We start from the raw sequence: 19,052 nt of genomic DNA on the forward strand, positions 1-19,052 counted from the left end.
CTTTCTGTTGAAAACAAAGAAGGAACGACGATCGATCATTTTCGCTTCCTCCAAGTAAATTTCCAACTAAAAAGTGCTTCCTTTTCTTCGACGACATTTCAGTAGAGTAAAAGTTCTTCGTCGATCGTCTTTGAATCCACGCGTTGAACTCCAAGGGATTTCAAAGAGTGAACATAAAGAAAAGGAAATGAGACAAGAAATTTGAATAAAACGAGACGGCTGTTTCTTTGAAAGAATTTCGGGATTAGAGTTACGTGGAACGCAATGGGTGGTAACCGATATTGGGTGGACTTCGATAACTCCGAAATACGCCCACTTTCGAGCGAAGATACGCCAGGTTTCCGATCATTTGATGCAGTCCGCGACGAACGCCACACGCCGAAGGGTCGTCCGTTGCATCCGGAAGGAGATGCTACTCTGAAACCCGATCGAGGCTTGTAACTCGTCGCTGCGATGGCTACGTGGCCGCAATGGTTGCTGCTAACTTACCTGGGCATCTGCGCGGCATGGATGGACGAGAGGTACGAACGGGAACCACAATTTCCGTCAATGTCGCTCTTTCCCCTTCGGAAGAAAGTTCTGCCCATTAATGGCCCCACGACTTTAATATCTTTATATCCAGGCCCGTGCTGGAGTCACGGGACGGAAACCTGCTCATTTCCGCGGCGAGGGACAGGAACATCACCCTGAAGATTCTTGGGGATGGTCACATCAACGTCAACGAAGTTAATTTGCTGCACGTCGCGTCCGCGGTACGCGCGATCCAAATTTCATTGCTCGCAAAGGAGATCGCCGTTCGTTCGAGAGACTAATCGAATTTCTTCCAGGCGCAAAACGCGACGCGTTTGATCGAAAGATTGAGGACGGGATACCTGGCCGAGATGGAGACCAGCGTGCAAAGGCTCACGCAGATTGTGGAAGGAGCCGATGGCCTGGAGAGAAGAATGGCGATGTACGGGAAACTCGTGGAAGCGAACAGTTCGCTCCCAGCGAATTTTAGGAATCAGGTACGTGATCGAAATGAAGAGTGATGTTCTTGATAAACTGAAGAATATTTTACTTTCAGTCCGTCGCTGGAATAAACGTAAAAGTTCGCATGCTCACCAGTCGAGTACGTATCGAGATACGCCTGAATCATTGATCCCCGGTTTCGTAATGAAGTTTCATGGTATACTTGTCTCTTTAGTTGCGACGTTTGGAAGACAAAGTGAGAACGATGGAGACCAAACTTAGGACGAACGAATGCACCAGCAGACCTTGTCAGAACGGCGGTACATGTCAGGACCTCTACGAAGGATACCAGTGCAATTGTCCGTCCAACTGGGAGGTAAACGATCGAATCGAAAGACACACGACGGATCTCGCTAACTAGTTTCATAACTACAGGGACCCAATTGCATGACCGACGTCAACGAATGCGTACGACTGCTGGGGACAGACCTAGGTTGCCAGAATGGCGCTACATGCCTGAACCTACCGGGATCGTACAGGTTTTAATATATTTCCCAAACAATCGATTACACTCGTACTTTCTGACATTCTTAGCAATTTTTCTTGAATACGCCAGATGCGATTGTGCGCCGGGATGGCACGGTATTCACTGCACAACGAAAACGTCGGTCTGCAACACCCAGAACTCGGAGGAACTCTGCGGACACGGGGTCTGCGTGACCAAACCTGGCTCTCCCCTCGGTTACACTTGCATTTGTGACCAAGTAAGTAATATCGATGATACTTTTTCTTATTCTTCTAATCTTTCACAAGCAACTTTCAATTCTACGCATACAATTTTGCTGCTCGAATCGAATCCCGTCGGCGGTAATTCATCGCTGCAAACATTGTTTCCCGCAGGGTTGGCAGGCCGATGGCACGAACCCGGCTTGCATCAAGGACGTGGACGAATGCGCGGCTAACCATCGACCATGTTCCGTGAACCCTTGGGTCGCCTGTCGGAACGCACCTGGCACATTCTTCTGCGACGCGTGTCCTCGCGGTTACACCGGAAATGGCTATTACTGCACCGATATCGACGAGTGTTTGCTGGACAATGGCGGCTGCAGCACATCGCCCAGAGTGGATTGTATAAATACAATGGTAACTGCGTTGAAAATATTACAATAATTGGTTTCCAAGAAACAACGGCAGATTGATTCGTGATCTGTTGTTTGTCACCAGGGTTCAAGGATGTGCGGGACATGTCCGACCGGCTACCGTGGCGATGGCGTTACCTGCGACTACGTCGGTAGTTGCGCCGTCAACAATGGCGGTTGCCACCCGTTAGCGACTTGCGTCGAGAACCCAGGACTTACCAGCGCTTACGTGATATGTCAATGTCCGGCAGGTTTCACCGGACCCGGTCTCGGTCCGAATGGTTGCCGTCGGTCATCGAGCAACGTATCGATATTGACTGCGTGCGCCAGTAATCCTTGTATCCATGGCAGATGCGTTGCCGGAAGTACTGATGGCGCGTACAGCTGCGTCTGCGATAATAGATGGAGCGGTGAGTTATAAAGTATAGTTAAGTGTAGTCCTTTTTAGAATGCTTTTCAGAAAGATTTTCAAGTTACGAAAACTCGACAGTGTCCAAAGACGAGATGACGACCCGTCATTTAATCGTTTCAGGTGAGAACTGTAACGTGCTGGACCCTTGCACTCCCAATCCTTGCAAAAATAACGGAGTCTGCGTGATCTCGAGCGGTGCGGCAACCTGCAGTTGTCCGTCGACGTTCACAGGCGACAGATGCGAGACCCCGCGACAGACCTGCGGGGGCGTGTCCCGGAACCCTATCGGTGAACTCGTGTTCCCCATCAGCGGGAACGTTTATCAGCACGGGCTGAGCTGCGCCTGGGTCCTCACCACGAACAGCTCGCTCGTCTTGAACGTCACCTTCACGAGGTTCAACATCGAGCAATCGACCGACTGCAAGTTCGATTTCCTGCAGGTACAAACAATTGAAAATGTACTTCATAAACTTTGAAAAGTTGATCAACAATTAATAATAACCATAATGCTCGAGTAAAAATGCTGAAGAATCGACTGTGTTTCGCAGATTCATGATGGAAGGAACGCGGGCAACCAGATGATAGGCCGATTCTGCGGCAACACTTTGCCTCGTACAAACGGAAACATCATATCCTCCCACAACTCCCTGTACTTCTGGTTCCACTCGGACAGCAGCATCTCGCACGACGGATTCGCTTTCCACTGGAACAGCATCGAACCCGTCTGCGGCGGAAGCTTGACGGATAATTATGGAACGATCAGCTCGCCGGGCTCGCCAGGAAGATACCCGCCCAACCGAGACTGCTATTGGCACATCACGGTTCAACCGTCGAAACGGATACAGTTCCACTTTGGTCAGTTGATGATCGAGGAACATCCGACCTGCGAGAATGATTACCTCGAGGTAAGCGATAACCGAAGAAAGATAATCGTTGCATTATTGAAAAGACCTATGTCTTTGTAAGAGGAACAAACAAAAAGATAACTGATGCTTCTCCGAGGAATTACTGGAGACATTGACGTCGAAATACGCGAACCGAATGACAAGTCGACGCTCGGAACCTGTTTAGTAATTGCACTATAAATCACGTTTCAACGGTGTTGTTATTCGATTGTTCTCAGATAACGAGCGAAGGTCACGAAAGACTGGGTCTCTACTGCAATCACACGCGTCCACCGCCTCTCATCGTGCCGGGCTCGGAAGCTCAGCTTCATTTCCATTCGGACAGCGCTGGTCAGGATGCTGGCTTCCAGATTCACTACTCCACCATCGAGGGTAATGATCTTCGTGAAACTGTTTGCGGACGATATCGTAGAGTTGACCTTTTTGATCGAATAAAAATATTTCAGGTATACCTGGCTGCAACGGAGTATACACCAATTCTTTCGGCGAGATCTCTTTACCCAAATACATGGAATCGTATCACGAGAACATGGAGTGCGATTGGAGGATACAGATGCCGGTCGGCGAACGTATACAAATCACCTGGTCAAAGTTCGACCTGGAGAATTCGATCAATTGTCGATTCGACTTCGTCGAGGTATTCGGTGTTTTCCTAATCTTCCGTGTGTCCGATCGCGCCGAACGCTAGGACTACGGAACGCGACAATTTTCTCCTAATCATCTATACGTGAAACCTCTATCGTTCTTCAAGATTCCAATTATTCGAAATTTTTTCAGATTTACGACGGTCCATCCAGCGAATCTCCGTTGCTCGGAAGATACTGCGGCACAACGCTGCCGCCCACGTTAAGATCGAACACGAACGTGCTGCTGATAATCTTCAGGTCCGACTGGACGCTGGAAAGAGAGGGCTTCAGCCTCTCGTACCACATTCTCTGCGGCGGCCAGTTCACCGAGGAATCCGGCACGCTCCATTCGCCCATGTACCCGGGATCGTACCACAGCTCGAGGGTGTGCATCTACGAGATCGTGCAGCCGCCCGGCAAGAGGATCGTGCTGAACATGCTGGACATGGATATCGAGGGCTTGTCCAGGGACGACTGCTACTTTGATTACCTCGAGATCTACGACGGCGACAACGAGAACACCACCAAGCTCGCGACTCTTTGCGGGGACGCCGAGGACATGCCCACAGATCCGTTTTACTCGACCCACAACTACATGTTGTTGAAGTTCGTCAGCGACGCGAGCGTACAGCACCGCGGATTCAACGCAAACTACTCGACGATCGACAGCAGTAGGCACCCGAGTTTTCATTGTCCCCGTATAAACCGTTCACTGGTCGGATTTTACCACCAAGATACCATTAAATTTGTCTACTCTTCGTTTTACAAATTAACATTATATTGGCAAACGAACTGTTCGAGTTTTAGCTCATCGAGCATGACGTTTACGTTGTTCCACAGGATGCGGCGGTTTGTTGAAGTCGCCGACGGGAACGATACAATTTCCGACGAGCGGCGATACGTACGAGAACGACGAGAGGTGCACCTGGACGATCCAGGCTCCGCCAGGCCACGTAGTGCAGCTCACTTGGTTATCGTTCAACGTGGAGTACTATCCCCATTGCAGATACGATTACGTCTCAGTTCACGAAAATTACATGAAGAACGACATGAACATGTTGGGCACGTACGTACATGGAAAGTTCTACCGTCCGATTACGAAAAACCATGAACGACCGCACGCTGACCGACGTGTGGCTAAATTCTGCAGTTCTTGTTTCCGGCAAAGTTCGAGTCGATCGATTCTTTCAGTTTCTGCGGAACGAGGAAGCCGCCGATACTGACGTCTCAGGGGAATGTGATGACCGTCAACTTCGTTTCGGATGTCTCGGGAAGACGCGAAGGATTCGTCGCGTCGTACCTCTTCTTGGACGCGTCGAAGACGTGCGGCGGCCATTTTGTCAAACCGAACGGCGCCATTAAGACGCCGAACTACCCACATCCCTACCCGAGCAGAAGGGAGTGCACGTGGGTGATAGAAGCGGCGAACAAGCACAGGGTGATACTGACCGTGAAGGACTTCCAACTCGAGCAACATTCCTCCTGCAGTTTCGATTACTTGGAGATCAGGTGAACAACTATTGCAGACGAGCAATTGGTTCTATTTATTTATTCGGTTATTCGCAACCAGCTCTCACAGAGGATTATAAAGAAATTACGTTAGCTGGATCTAAGATAAACAGATATAATCCCCTTAATCTACGAAGATCCAAGCTGTACGTTTCTACGTTTAAATAATCGAATCGATTGTAGGAACGGTGGCTACGAAACTTCGCCTCTAATCGGCAAATACTGCGGAACGGACGTACCTACGGAGATCACAAGTCAAACGAACCAATTGTATTTGAAGTTCGTCTCCGACTCGTCGAGGCAGAGATATGGTTTCAATATCGAATGGGACAGCACCACTTCAGGTAACGCGATAAGCCAATAATAATAAATAAACAGACTTGTTTTATGCTAGTGCGATTACTCGACGGAGTATGTATAATCTCTTATCAAGGAGAGACTATTGAATCTAGTTAAAATCTCCATTCCACGTTTCTTCTAAAATTGTTCCCGACTTCGTGCGTCACGACTGGGCGGACACCTGTTGCTCGATGACGACTATCATCAGTCTAGGCGAAGCAAATCGCCAGTAGACGGTTAATCCTAGAAATCCGGAGAGAAAATCTCGATTACTCCGATAACGTGTCCGTTTTTGTAGCACAGACAATTATTCCGGCGATTTCAGGTTGCGGTGGGAATTTGAATGGCGCCGGCGGCGACATCGTGTCTCCGAATTACCCGCAGCCCTACCAGGTCGCCGATTGTTATTGGAAGATCGCCGTGGCGGCCGGTGGCTGGATCCGATTGCTAATAGTCGACCTCGATCTGGAACACCACGAGAAGTGCAGATTCGATTACATCGAGATATACGAGGACATCGATCCCGGGAGCAAGCAGAGATTCTGCAGCAACCCTTACCCGAAGGTTATTCAGACGAAGTCGAACACGTTGAACGTGCGGTTCCACACCGACTACACGAATTTCGGCCGCGGTTTCCATCTGAAGTATGAAACACGTGAGTCGATCCTCAGCCGCGTCACACTTGTACCTACCAAACTGACCCGACGATCACTGGTTCGCGTCGATGTCCGTCGTCGAACTTGAACGTTAAAACTGATTAACGCTCGAACCGAGCTAATGTAAACAGCCGGGGTCGAGCTGACTGTTTCTATTGCTCTTCCAGAAGGTTCTGTCCGAGTTAAGAGAAAATAATTTATCGATATTTACCGAACAATATAGTTCTCATCGTCGTTAATGATCTCTTCGTAGCGCGATGGTAATTTCGGGATTCCATTGCTGTAGTACCACTCGTCTTCGGAAACTTGAGACGACATTACCGGACAGAACTTCCCGGCAAACTTGATAATTGTCTCCTAGAAATTTCGACAATGTGTTTATCGAAGTTTCGATAGACATCCGAAAATCTAACGATATTAAACGCTCGCTCGTAGTTTGCCAAGGAAAATTCCACGGCTTCCACGGTGTGATCGAGTCGCCGAATTTCCCGGACAAGTACGACGGCTACTTGAACTGCAGCTGGACGATCGAGGCGCCCGTCGGCAACAAGATCAACCTGACCGTGTCTCATTTCAACAGCGACGAATACATCGTGCCGAACACCACTTGCCAAAATTTCTTGAACATTCAGGAGGGCGAGGACAACGTGCCGAACTCGCGGATCGCTACGATTTGCAGCCCGGACATGTCGCAGAAGAAGATCGCCTCGACGCAGCATCAGGTGTTCGTCAGCTTCGTGACCGGGCCGCAGCCCGCACCGGTCAGATTCCGATTGGAATGGTTGCTGGATGGTTGCGGCGGACACCTGACCAGGCCGTTCGACACGTTCACGTCGCCGAACTATCCGTCCGGCTACCCGACGAACGTCGACTGCGAATGGCTGATCGAGGTTGACTACATGCACAGCATCGAGCTGACTATCCACGACGTGAGTATCCTCTACGATCAGCAGTGATCTACTTGAAGGATTACATCACTGAACTTTCGTAGATACTAACGAATGCTAACGAATACGACTCTGGATCGTAGCAGATATCTCAATCTTTTCTCCTCTGCGAGGACACGCCTATTCCAATCGTTGTTGAATGATTCATCCACTTGTTAGAGAAATCAACTCCATGAAACAAAAAATAGAGTTAATTTATTTGTCCATTAAGAAACTACCATTAGGTCTTAACCCTTCGAAGACTGAACCACGATTGTGGACACTGATTGTAGATAAACACCGAAAAGCAGAAGGGTTGCTACTTCGACAAGCTTCAAGTGTACAGCGGCGGGGACGCGAACGCGCCGAGCCTGATCGAACTCTGCTACTCGGAGAAACCGGTGGTGTACACCAGCTTCGGGAATAAGATGTTCTTGAAGTTCCACTCGGACGTGTCGTACGGGGCGCGCGGTTTTAACGCGAGCTACAAGAGCGTGCCGCTCACGTGCGGCGGGAAGTACACGGCCGACTCGGGCGTCATATACTCGACCAATTACCCGCGGAATTACCCGCACAAGCAGAACTGCGAGTGGCTGTTGCAAGTCAACCCGAACTACCTTGTGAACCTCACCTTCTCGGACTTCGACCTGGAGAACAGCGCGAACTGCACCAACGATCACGTCAAGGTCAGGGAAACGTTGATCTAAAGATTTCCACAGTCCAAACCCAGCGAGTCAATCGAAATCGATCGATCAGTGTGGATTTCCGAATAGAAGCCTCCTGCCTTATTCTGCTAACTCGATAGAATTCACGTCGAAATTGAAGAATCTTTTCGAACATCGAATGAAACTATCCGATAAAAACCAATGGTCTTTACAGATATACGACGGACCTACGAAGGACTCGCCCTTGTTGGCGACCCTCTGTCGGAACCAGCTGCCGCCACCTTTCGTTGCCACTAGTAATGAAATGTTGGTCGTGATGAGGACGGACAGCATTGTCTCGGCGAAGGGATTCAAGGCGACGTACAGTACGGCTTGCGGAGCTCGTATAACTGTGAAGGATCAAGGATTCCTGAGAGCGGTGTGGTCGCACATTGAGATTATGGGCGAAGAACACTGCACGTGGACGTTGATCGCTGAAGATCCAGGTACACGCAACCGCTAAACGCAACACGCGAACAGGATATACACAATTCCATTCTACTACTCACACGGAAGGAACCTCTTCGTAATTTTCTTTGTCATTGCAACAGAGGATCACATCACCGTGACGTTCACGCAAATGGAAGTCAGCCTTGACCTGATGAACGGTCTTCAAGCGGACGACTGCGCCGTGGCCTACCTGGAAGTGCACGAAGGTCGAAGCATCGACGGTCCGTCCCTAGGGAAATGGTGCGACAACGTGCTACCGCTGCCTGTAACGAGCACAGGGAACGCGATCACGATACATTTGTACGCGCTGTTCGAACTCGGAAACTTTGCCATCAGCTACTCGGTCCTGAATTCAGGTGAACTTGCTTAGAGCAGTGTCTAGAAGCCCTTAATTATTCCGTGACTCGTCGAAAGATTAAAAGATTAGAAGATTCTCTAAACCTAATATCGCACGAAGCAAAATCCTATTTGTCTACCTACGCCATACTTTATCGTGAATGCGGTGCATTTCAGCTTGCGGTGGCACCTACACCGCCTACAAAGGAAGGATCGCCTCGCCGAGCTACCCGAGGAGCTACCCGCTGAATTCGGAGTGCATCTGGATCCTGAAGAACTCGCCGGGTAACAAGCTGAAGCTGAGCTTCACCGAGTTCGAGCTGCAGCAGAGCGAGAACTGCGACCTCGATTACCTCGAGATACGCGAGGACACTGGGAGCGGTAAGCTGATCAGCGTGGCCTGCGGAACCAGCATCGAGCCGGTCGAAACCTCCGAGACACTGTGGATCAAGTTCAGAAGCGACGGCGAAGGAGTGGCGAAAGGTTTCGTGGCTGAGTACCAGTTCCTTGGTGGCAACGAGCTGAGAGGACCCTACGGGCGCATCACGTCGCCCCTTTACCCGCTGTCTTTCAAGATGAGGGACACCGTCACTTGGCGAATCACGGTGGACTTCCAAGACTCGATGATAATCGAGATCAAAGACCTGTTCATAGAGACCTTTGGCTCTAATTGCTTGTCGCATCTTCGCGTAAGTTGTTCGGAATTCTGGTTGAATTGCATCGAATTGAAATGAACCATCTCTTTGCGATATTGATCGTTAACACTGTTACTACCGCCTGATTAGATCTACGACGGTTACAACAACGAGGCTCCTGTTTTATTGGACGCCTGCGGCCTGGACAAACCCGAGCCTATCACGACTACCACCAACGTTGCGTACATAGAAATGGTCATCGAGGTGATTCGAATAGGTAGCTGGTTCGAGCTCACCTGGCTCCAGGTGCTGAGGGACGAAGAGTCCACGGATGTGACGAGTAAGTTGCCTACCGCTTGTAGCGTTCGTTCCCAAACGAATCGAAAGAAACGATGCAACACCTCTTCTGAATGCAGCGACTATCACGAATTGTACCGAGGTGATAAATATCGCGGGCACCACAAGCTACGAACTGTCGTCTCCTGGCTGGCCGAACGGATACGCAGCCAACCTCCATTGCACCTGGGTGTTCACTTCTCCGCCTGGGACACACTTGGTCCTGAGGATGCTTATTTTGGACATAGAAGAGTCGGACAATTGCATAGCGGACTCGCTGTCGGTCTACAACGGCAACGGACTGTACGATTCGAACAACCTCAGACTGATCCAAAAGATGTGCCTCTCGAATAGCTCGTTTGTCCAGCTGAACGCGGAGAACGTGATGACGGTGAAGTTCGAGTCGGACTTCTACGCGAACAAGACGGGCTTCAAGGCTTACGTTCGGCGCGGTATGCTCGATTCCATTCTGATCTTTGATCAGTCATTTATTTCCTTCTCTAGCTTACACAGTTGTCAATATTGTTTACTGTCGACGTAGAGTGCGGTGGTAAATTAACTGATCCGAATGGAGAGATCGTGTTGGATTCTTCGTTTTGGGGATTGTTGACCCGTAACTGGCACGTCGCGTGCGAGTGGATTGTCGAAGTGAAGCCTGGCCGAACGATAGAAGTGGAGATCAACCCGCCGATGCAGCAGAACTTGAATTGCGCCGAGAATTACGTGATAGTGAGTCTATTCATTGAAACCTCGATACCAGCCGCGTAAATAAATGGAAAAGAAGGCTGTTTATATTATATATCTATGTACTATTCCTCGCAGTTGAAGAATGGCGACGCGATGACGTCCTCCCTACTGGGCAACGGTAAATATTGCCTGAACGTTACACCTCCGATCTTGCACACCACTGGGAATCGTTTCTACGCGAAGGTGGTCGGCTCTAACGAAGGTGCTCTGCCGAAACTGCGCTTCAATCTGAAATACAAGTAAATCGTCGGAATATTCTAACAAGGCTACAATAACGATATTTCATTCGTGTAAATGAACTGTGCTCCGTAGCAGGGTCAACGTGAAATTATTCCTACTTTCCATGAATTTCAGGGCAATCGGTATGAACTGCGGGGGCGAGTACATACTGAGAAACGACGACTTGGAAATCTCGACGCCGAATTACCCGAACATACCGCCACCGTTCACCGAGTGCACTTGGACAGTGATGACTCCGAACAGGGAACGAATATCCATTCATTTCCTCGACAGATTCGACTTGAGTTACTCGATGAAGTCAGTTGGCAGTTGTTCTCGAATATCTATTTTCGAACATGTGTTCAGTACTATATATTTCATCGTTATTATCCTCATTTTTCATCTTTCTTACAAAAAGTTTGACGAGCGGGACATAGACGATTAACGGGAGAAACAATGAATTTCAGCTGTGAGAGGGAGTACGTCGAGATAAGGGATGGCGGAACCGACAGTTCGAATCTCTTGGGAAGATTCTGCAAGGACGTTGCACCTAACAGCATGGTTACCACCGGGAACATGATGTACATACACTTCTACACGGAGCTCCAGGAACCTAAAAATGGCTTCAAGGCAAAGCTCTCCGTCGGAGGTTCGTCTCGATGAAATTCTGTTGGCACCGCGAGACAGATAAATATAGAAGATTCAATTCTTTGTAGTTTCTTCGGAGCGTTACGAACACTAACGCGTTCCGAAGAAAACGGGAATCTCGTTTAATCGTAGTCGAACCGAGTTTCAAACGATTTCGTTTACTGCAAATTCATAAAATCTCCGGCGACAATGCGTAATCGACGAAGATTGCAGAACATTAACCCAATGATTTCCTTTCGATCGCAGAGGCCTGCGGTGGAATCATTCGCGGCACCGGCCGCCAGATCGTCTCTCCGAATTATCCGTTCTTCTATAAAAAGAATCAAACCTGCACCTGGTGGATAATCGCACCGGTCGATCACACGCTTAAGCTGGAATTCGCCGACATAGATCTGCCTTGGACCTACATGTGCAGTTCCACCGATTACATAGTGATCAGCGACAAAATCCCGGAGGATGACACGAGTAAGTTGAATAAATCGAATGGATCTCTAAGGAACCGATCGATTTCAGACGACTCGAATGATCCTCTATCCCCAAATGTTCGTTTCCGGTGCAGACAGTACCGAAATCGGAAGATACTGCGGCGACGAGAAGCCTGGTGTCATCGAAACGATGACGAACGAGGCGATCATTCAGTTTAAGAGCGACAACTTTGAGTTCCGCCACTACAGAGGGTTCAGTTTGAAGTATTCGTCCAGTCCAGGAAGTGAGTCCGTTGTTTCCTTTGGAATTTTATACGTTCTTCGTCCATCGAACAATCTATTGAAACGTTTGTTCCAGTCTGCGGCGGTGAATTGACCGCGATGTCCGGCATAATCAAATCGAAAGGATATCCTAACGCTGCCACGCGTCCTAGGTAACCTTAGGAACAGTCTCAGTAATACCAACTGACCGATAAATACCATTAATAATTGCTCCAACGTTATATAATCTCGAAAATAATCTTTGTTGATCACACCCATCGTGGTTGCAGATACTGTGATTGGAGGATCAAATTGCCATTGGGTTACCAAGTGGTCGCGGACATTTTGGATTTGGATATACCTTCTATGACCATGCCTCCTCGAATGAGCTACTCTTTATTGGTAACTGTCTAAATAAAGGAACAAATAAGTCATTCCTTTGAATTGAGTCGAAGCAATTTAATCAGCTTTTCCATAAATTTTTCTCACGCATCCATGTTTGATTTTCAGTTCTACAACGATCTGAAGTTCAAGTCCAGGATCGTGACGCCGAGTCGCAACATCACTCTGCAACAGATCAGGAGTTCCAGTAACACCATGACGATCGGGTACACGGCGCTGCCCGGATATCGCGGGTTCAAGCTTCGCTACTCCGCCGCGGTGCCGGCTCGTACGTTTTCACCGTTATCCCTTGACACTTTGTCTAAATTCCGATTTTTCGGACCTCGGTAGCTGAAGCGTTAACAACTCGAGAGATCGGAGACTTCCCGTTTCGCTTCTTAAACGACAAGTTTCGTGATTCCTGTGAACGTTTCAGCCTGCGGTGGAGTCGTGAAAGAAGTCAGAGGCAATCTGTCAGGGCCGACGATTCCGCCTTTCAACGAATCATCCTATCATTGCCAGTGGAGCATGGAGGCGCCTGACAGTTTACTTAACGACGCGAACACCACCGGACTAACGTTCTCCATTAGGGTGACTGGTGTATTAGGTGGAATACGAAGCTACGTGTTGACAAGAGCCTGCCTCAACTACCAGTTCATCTCCCTGACAGGTGAAAATCTCAATTGGCACGGTTAACGATTCACTGAAATAAGTATTCAACGCAAACCTTCTAAATCAAGCATCCCCTAAGTGTAGTCTTATCGGTGGCTGACAAATTGTACCTTGTTAATATATACCGGGTCTCGGCAAGTACGAGACTTTTAAGAGCGCTATCCTAACCGAACGTGCCTTGTTTCGCAGATGTCGGTATGATTTGCGGAAACATCACGGAACCGATGTACCTGAGGAGCCCTAAGCTGGTCAACGAGCTGGTCGTGAGTACCTAATGAAGAGATTTTCAAGAATTCGTCGGCGAACGATAAGAAATTCATTAACGATACCCGTAGATCGTGAACGGTACTTACGGGAAACCGATGAACTACGATCTCCAGTACCAATGGCAGCCCTGCGGCGGTACGCTCGAGGGGCCATCGCACGTAGTCAGTTCGCCGCGGAACATATCCTATCCTGTAAACTGTGTCTGGTACGCCAATTATCCTGATACCGGGGAACTGCTAAAGTTAAGCTTCTCCAGGCTGAACCTGGGCCCCTGCGACAAGACCTACATCAGCATCAGGTACTCGACACGAACATCTGCAAACTGCTTTCGAAGATAAGGCGGAAAGATCGATGCAGAGTTTTGATTTACTTCTTTAGGAACGGTGGATCGCTCTCGCCGGAAATCCTGAGGTTCTGCGGAAACGTCAAGCCGCAGAACCTAACGAGCGCCTCGAACCGATTGTGGATCGAATACTTCGCGACCGCCGAGCCGAACGATTTCGAATTCACGCTGGAGCCGGCGAACAACGGTTGCGGCGGTGCTCTGCACGGCAAGAACAGATACATCACGTCTCCCAAGTAATGACAGTCGTGGAATTTAAGTAATCCGTTTCATGAAATTGGCAATTGATATCTTTATACAGAGAAAAGTTTCGTTTGAATGTCCAGCTTCCCGAAGCAGTATCCCAACAACGCGGAATGCACCTGGGAGATCAACGCTGACAACGGTTACCACGTGGGTCTGGTCTTCGTCGAGCGTTTCAATCTAGAAGCTGGCCAAGACTGCAAGAACGATTACATAGAGGTGATTGGAAAGTTGACTTCCGTAAACATTAGTGCTTCGATTATTGCCAGCATTACGCCTCCCTGTTACTAGCCTCTTTTAAGCTCAACGCTAGAACCACTTCTTATACGTATTACAAATCAATCGAGATTTCAGTTCGGTTGCTCGGCAGTTCTAGTGTTAAACGAACAACGACACGCGAAATGTCGGAAATAAAGAAACTCTTCCAAATAGGTGTTCGACTGGGTGCTCGTTCCAGAGACTCCCAATTACTATTGGAAAAGTCTGGGAAAAGTTTGCGGTAGGCTAACGCCGCCGCCATTTAATTCGACCGAGAACCGCATGAAAGTCACCTTCCATTCGAACGACAAGATCCAGGCGGACGGTTTCAAGGCCGTATGGCACGAGAATTGCGGCGGCGTGCTTCACGCTACCAACGAATCGACATTTATCAGATCCCCGTCCTATCCGGGCGTGTACAAGCCGAACTTGTTCTGCAACTACACTTTAATTGCGCCCGATGGCAAGGAAGTCATGGTGGAATTCTTGGACTTCCAGCTGGAACGTAGTAAGCAATCATACTAAATGCTAATAATTACCCTAAACGCAAAGAATTCTAGGAAAACCTGGCAAAGTTTTAGGTAGGCAGCTATTATTCTTATAAGTTGACAATCAGTTAATCAATGAACGTCGGTTTCCAGGCCGAAGGGACTGTCGATTCGACAATCTGACGATAACGAAGGAAGGATTTTACATGCCGGAAACAGAGGTTTATTGCGGTGACAACAAACCACCTTCCACTGCCGCCAACAGGTTGGAGATCGTGTTTAGAACGGACTCCTACATCCAACGGACTGGCTTCCTCTTCAAATTCAGTATAAAAAGTACGAAAACGCATCTTCCTGCGCAACTTAAGCACATGCCAATTCGTGAATTGGAACTTAACATAATAGTAACATAATAACCTTTTCTTTTACGACAGGTTGCGGCGGAACACTGACGAGGCCCGGAACGATAGAGCCATTGATGCACGACATCGAGTACTTCCACGACTTGTCCTGCTTTTGGGTGATCCGCGCGCCAGAGGACAAAAACATCGTCCTCCGTTTCGAGAAATTCGTCACGGAATACACCAGCAGGTGACCGAAACGAGATTGATGATCCCCACGCTGATTATTATTTATCTATCATATTGTTTACTACCTTTTCACTCTTTCCTTCCAACCGTAAAGTTTCGAATTGATTTTTACCGAATAACAAGAGCAACGATCGATCTTCTCACCGTGATCCGAACTTTTCCAGATGCTACTACGACAGCGTGAGCATTTATGAGGGCACGGAAGAAAATTACGGAAAGAAGATGGCCGAACTGTGCGGTAATCTGACCGAACATCTGCCCGTTTACAAATCTTCGGGAAACAGCATGCTCGTCACTTTCTCCTCGGACGCCAGCCGGAGCTACGAGGGCTTCCGTGCCCAGGTTTCGAAAGCCTAGTCGTTGAAACATTCCGATAAGCGTCTCGAGCAGAAATTAACGTTGAAAATCTTGCAGGTATTGTTCGTGAAAAGCGCCGAAGCTGGCTGCGGTGGCGACGTTAATATGACAGAGACGAGAAGTTTGCCATTCCGGACGCAGAAGGGCTCCACCTACGACAATCTAGAAGACTGTCACTGGATCGTGACAACGGAGGAGGGAAAGAACATTAAGCTGACTCTCAACAGTATGAACATTCAGAAGACAAATAACGATAGTAAATGTACCGGTGATTTTCTAGAGGTAATTCTAATCTTTATTTTTCAATTCCGGCTACCTTCGGAAAAGGAGTACGATTGGAAATTTCATTCGTTTTCTTGTTGCTTTACAGTTACCGAAATATATACGTTCGACTGCCGTGATTCAATCGCTTGTCTGTTTAGGTCCGCGACGGTCTGAATCCTTTCTCCCCGCTTCTGGGCAGATACTGCGGCAACCAGCTGCCAGAACCCGTACTGTCCTCTTCGAACGCACTTTGGATACGATTCTCCAGCGATGGACGCATACAAGGAACAGGAGCCACCGGAACTCTGGAAACCGTAGACTGTAAAGCACGAATATCCTTGAAAAAGGCAACCCCTAGAAAGGCTAAACCTCCAGATGTACAAGTAACGATAAACGAGATCATTAAACAAGTTGTTGGAGGACGGGAGGACTCTTCGTTCGTTCAGCCTTTCTAGGGCTAATCTTAGTTCGTTTATGATCCTCACACTCAAGGAAAGATCAATGGTTTCAGCGGTCTGCGGTGTCAGCAGTCGGCGAATACAACGAACAGCACAGGCACTCACTTCTCCTAATTATCCGGACTCTTACGGGGCGGGTGTAAACTGTCGGTGGACTTTGTACTCGGGCGTCTTCGAGACCCGGAGGCTGAAGATAGAGTTTCTGGACTTCGACTTGCCCGATTCGGCGAAATGCGACGGTGACTACGTCGAAATTACGGATAAAACGGTAAACCGCCGAACCTGGAGATGCCTAGGGGATTATCTTAGCGATGAAACATTAAAGAATAGAATACAACGAATAGAATACACAGAATTGTACGTTTTAACGATTTCATTCTTACGCAATGTATTTCCCGCAGAATCGGAAGTACATCGACGAGGGCTTCGGAAGTAACTTCGTTTGGGCCGGTTCCGATGAGAGTTCTCAGTACATGGTAATCGAATCGAACATTTAAAGATTTAAAGAAAATACGACCGGTATCTTTAACGACAAACGATAACACTATGGAACCTTATACAGGATCAACACTCGCCGTTGACCTCGTACAAGTATTGCGGCAAAGGATTACCTCACGACTACTACAGGTAAGAGGCGTCAGGGCGGGAGGATTTCAAAGGCAAACCTCGACTCTAGACTTCTATGTGAGAAACTTTCGATTCCGTCTTAAAAGTAGGCGTCCATTTCAGAGTAAAACTATCGCGAGTTACTCTAGAGATCGTTCCTTCTAAACGAATAGCAAAATGCTTCTGACTCACTCGACTTTGCAGAATATGATAGAATATGCTAGAATAACAAAACAGGAATCTCTTGTCGACACAGCTACGGCACCGAGGTCGAGGTGAGATTCAAAGGAAACGTTGCCGGGCACAAAGGCTTCAAGTTCCAGTTTAGCACCGCGTCCTGTGATCGGAACTACACCTCGGAGCAGGGCAGGATCGTACACGAAGGAGTGAGCGATTGCTGGGTCACGATCACGGCTCCGGTCAATCACACGATCTCCTTGTACTTCAACAAATTAATGCTCTACGATCCCGAAGAGTGCGCCGAGACTTACTTGCGGGCAAGTATCCAGGCGTCCGACCTTTTGGCTCGTCCACATTCAGAAAAGAACAAATCGCCTTGAATATAACAAGTGTTTCCGAGAGTCTGAACGATCTTTCGCCGTTGTCGATCGAATCAGCGAGACAAGTCGAATGGGTTGCACGTAGTAACGTTGAAACCGTGCGCTCTTACAGGCGTGTTACTTATCGCGAGCCGCAAGTTCGACGTGGCTAGTGTAAACTCGAATTGATATTGATCGTCCGTTTTCTTCGCACAGATTTACGAGGGCAATTTCGACAATAAACTGCTGGCGACCTATTGCGGCATCGAGACGCCCAGCCCCATTTTCAGCGTCGGTAACAAGCTCAGCCTGCGCACCAAATCCGAATGGCAAAACAGCTACGAATACTACGACATCAGTTTCACTACCACAAACGCAGGTGACTAGATCGTTGAACCGACCCGACGCGACGCGACGCGACGCGACGCGACGCGTTGATAACGTTGACAAGTTCTCACGTGACGATCGCAATTCAAGATGTAGCACGCGGAACATTGGCAAATTCGATGGGATCTCTTTCTTCGGTTTAGAAATGCTTGTTGGAAAATCTGTAGCGATAGCAACGATGGCTACTCGCTGGTAGCAAAGCTCTTAGCTGTGCTCGATAGGAAACAGATGAGAAGTTAGACTCGTGACGATGGTATAAAGTCTGGGACCGTAGATAACGATGTGTCTGATAATAATGTAACAGCAAACAGTAACAGTAGTAGGCACTAATTGATCCTAATGACAATGGACAGAGTCTAGAGCCGTATCTAGATATTGCTATCTAGCAATATCTAATGACAACATAATAGTAGCGAATGTGTAACAGTGGACGCTAACTAATCCGAACGATGAGTATTTACGTTTGAAAACTAACAACACGCAGGACGTGGTTGCGGCGGACGACTGTACAATTACGCGGGAACGTTCACCTCGCCCATGTACCCGAACGAGTACCGCAACAACACCGTTTGTACTTGGGACGTGAGCGTGCCGCGCGGCCTGAAGGTTGTCCTCGAGTTCAGCGTGTTCGACATCGGCGACAGCGACGTCTGCGAAAACAAGGCGAACCTCCTGAAGCTCTACGACATCGGGTCGGACGGAGAACGCATTCTGGCCAACACTTACTGCGGAGGGGTAATTTTCACGAATCGAAATGAAAATATAGCCTCCATAGCCTCTCGAAGATACCGGAGATCACGAAATTCTTTCGTTTCATTCAGGACAATCCGGCCGCGTTCCAGACCAGCAGCGAACGGGTCCTGGTGGAGTACACGTCGTCCATGAATAACATAGGGACAGGTTGGGTAATAACTTTCAAGGGACAACCTTAACGATACCTCGGACCGATCACCAGCGAAACGGGCACACGGCAAG

At 48.5% G+C, this 19,052-nt stretch overlaps 1 protein-coding gene across 1 annotated transcript; it reads left to right on the forward strand.

The window, feature by feature from the left end:
* The first annotated feature begins 364 nt into the window (after window positions 1-364).
* Cubn (Cubilin) lies at window positions 365-19,048 on the forward strand. The gene is made up of 52 exons (XM_031989471.2): window positions 365-521; window positions 623-752; window positions 828-1,007; window positions 1,067-1,111; window positions 1,187-1,327; window positions 1,387-1,490; window positions 1,568-1,715; window positions 1,852-2,094; window positions 2,176-2,500; window positions 2,623-2,942; window positions 3,051-3,407; window positions 3,626-3,779; window positions 3,854-4,044; window positions 4,185-4,704; window positions 4,874-5,099; window positions 5,225-5,542; window positions 5,726-5,886; window positions 6,207-6,536; window positions 6,973-7,466; window positions 7,757-8,149; window positions 8,343-8,613; window positions 8,719-8,973; window positions 9,131-9,642; window positions 9,739-9,928; window positions 10,005-10,376; window positions 10,466-10,653; window positions 10,747-10,910; window positions 11,026-11,208; window positions 11,358-11,539; window positions 11,785-12,003; window positions 12,098-12,247; window positions 12,322-12,397; window positions 12,515-12,626; window positions 12,735-12,894; window positions 13,042-13,275; window positions 13,467-13,540; window positions 13,613-13,842; window positions 13,923-14,123; window positions 14,214-14,349; window positions 14,563-14,896; window positions 15,030-15,212; window positions 15,311-15,467; window positions 15,631-15,808; window positions 15,881-16,105; window positions 16,246-16,408; window positions 16,599-16,813; window positions 16,947-17,021; window positions 17,108-17,172; window positions 17,408-17,648; window positions 17,907-18,069; window positions 18,562-18,812; window positions 18,899-19,048. Exons 1-52 carry the CDS (start codon window positions 454-456, stop codon window positions 19,007-19,009), a joined length of 11,118 nt encoding a protein of 3,705 aa, XP_031845331.1. The 5' UTR covers window positions 365-453; the 3' UTR covers window positions 19,010-19,048.
* The last annotated feature ends 4 nt before the right edge of the window (window positions 19,049-19,052 follow it).

The sequence above is a fragment of the Nomia melanderi genome, chromosome 9, assembly GCF_051020985.1.
Source record: "Nomia melanderi isolate GNS246 chromosome 9, iyNomMela1, whole genome shotgun sequence".
NCBI classification, from domain to species: domain Eukaryota; kingdom Metazoa; phylum Arthropoda; class Insecta; order Hymenoptera; family Halictidae; genus Nomia; species Nomia melanderi.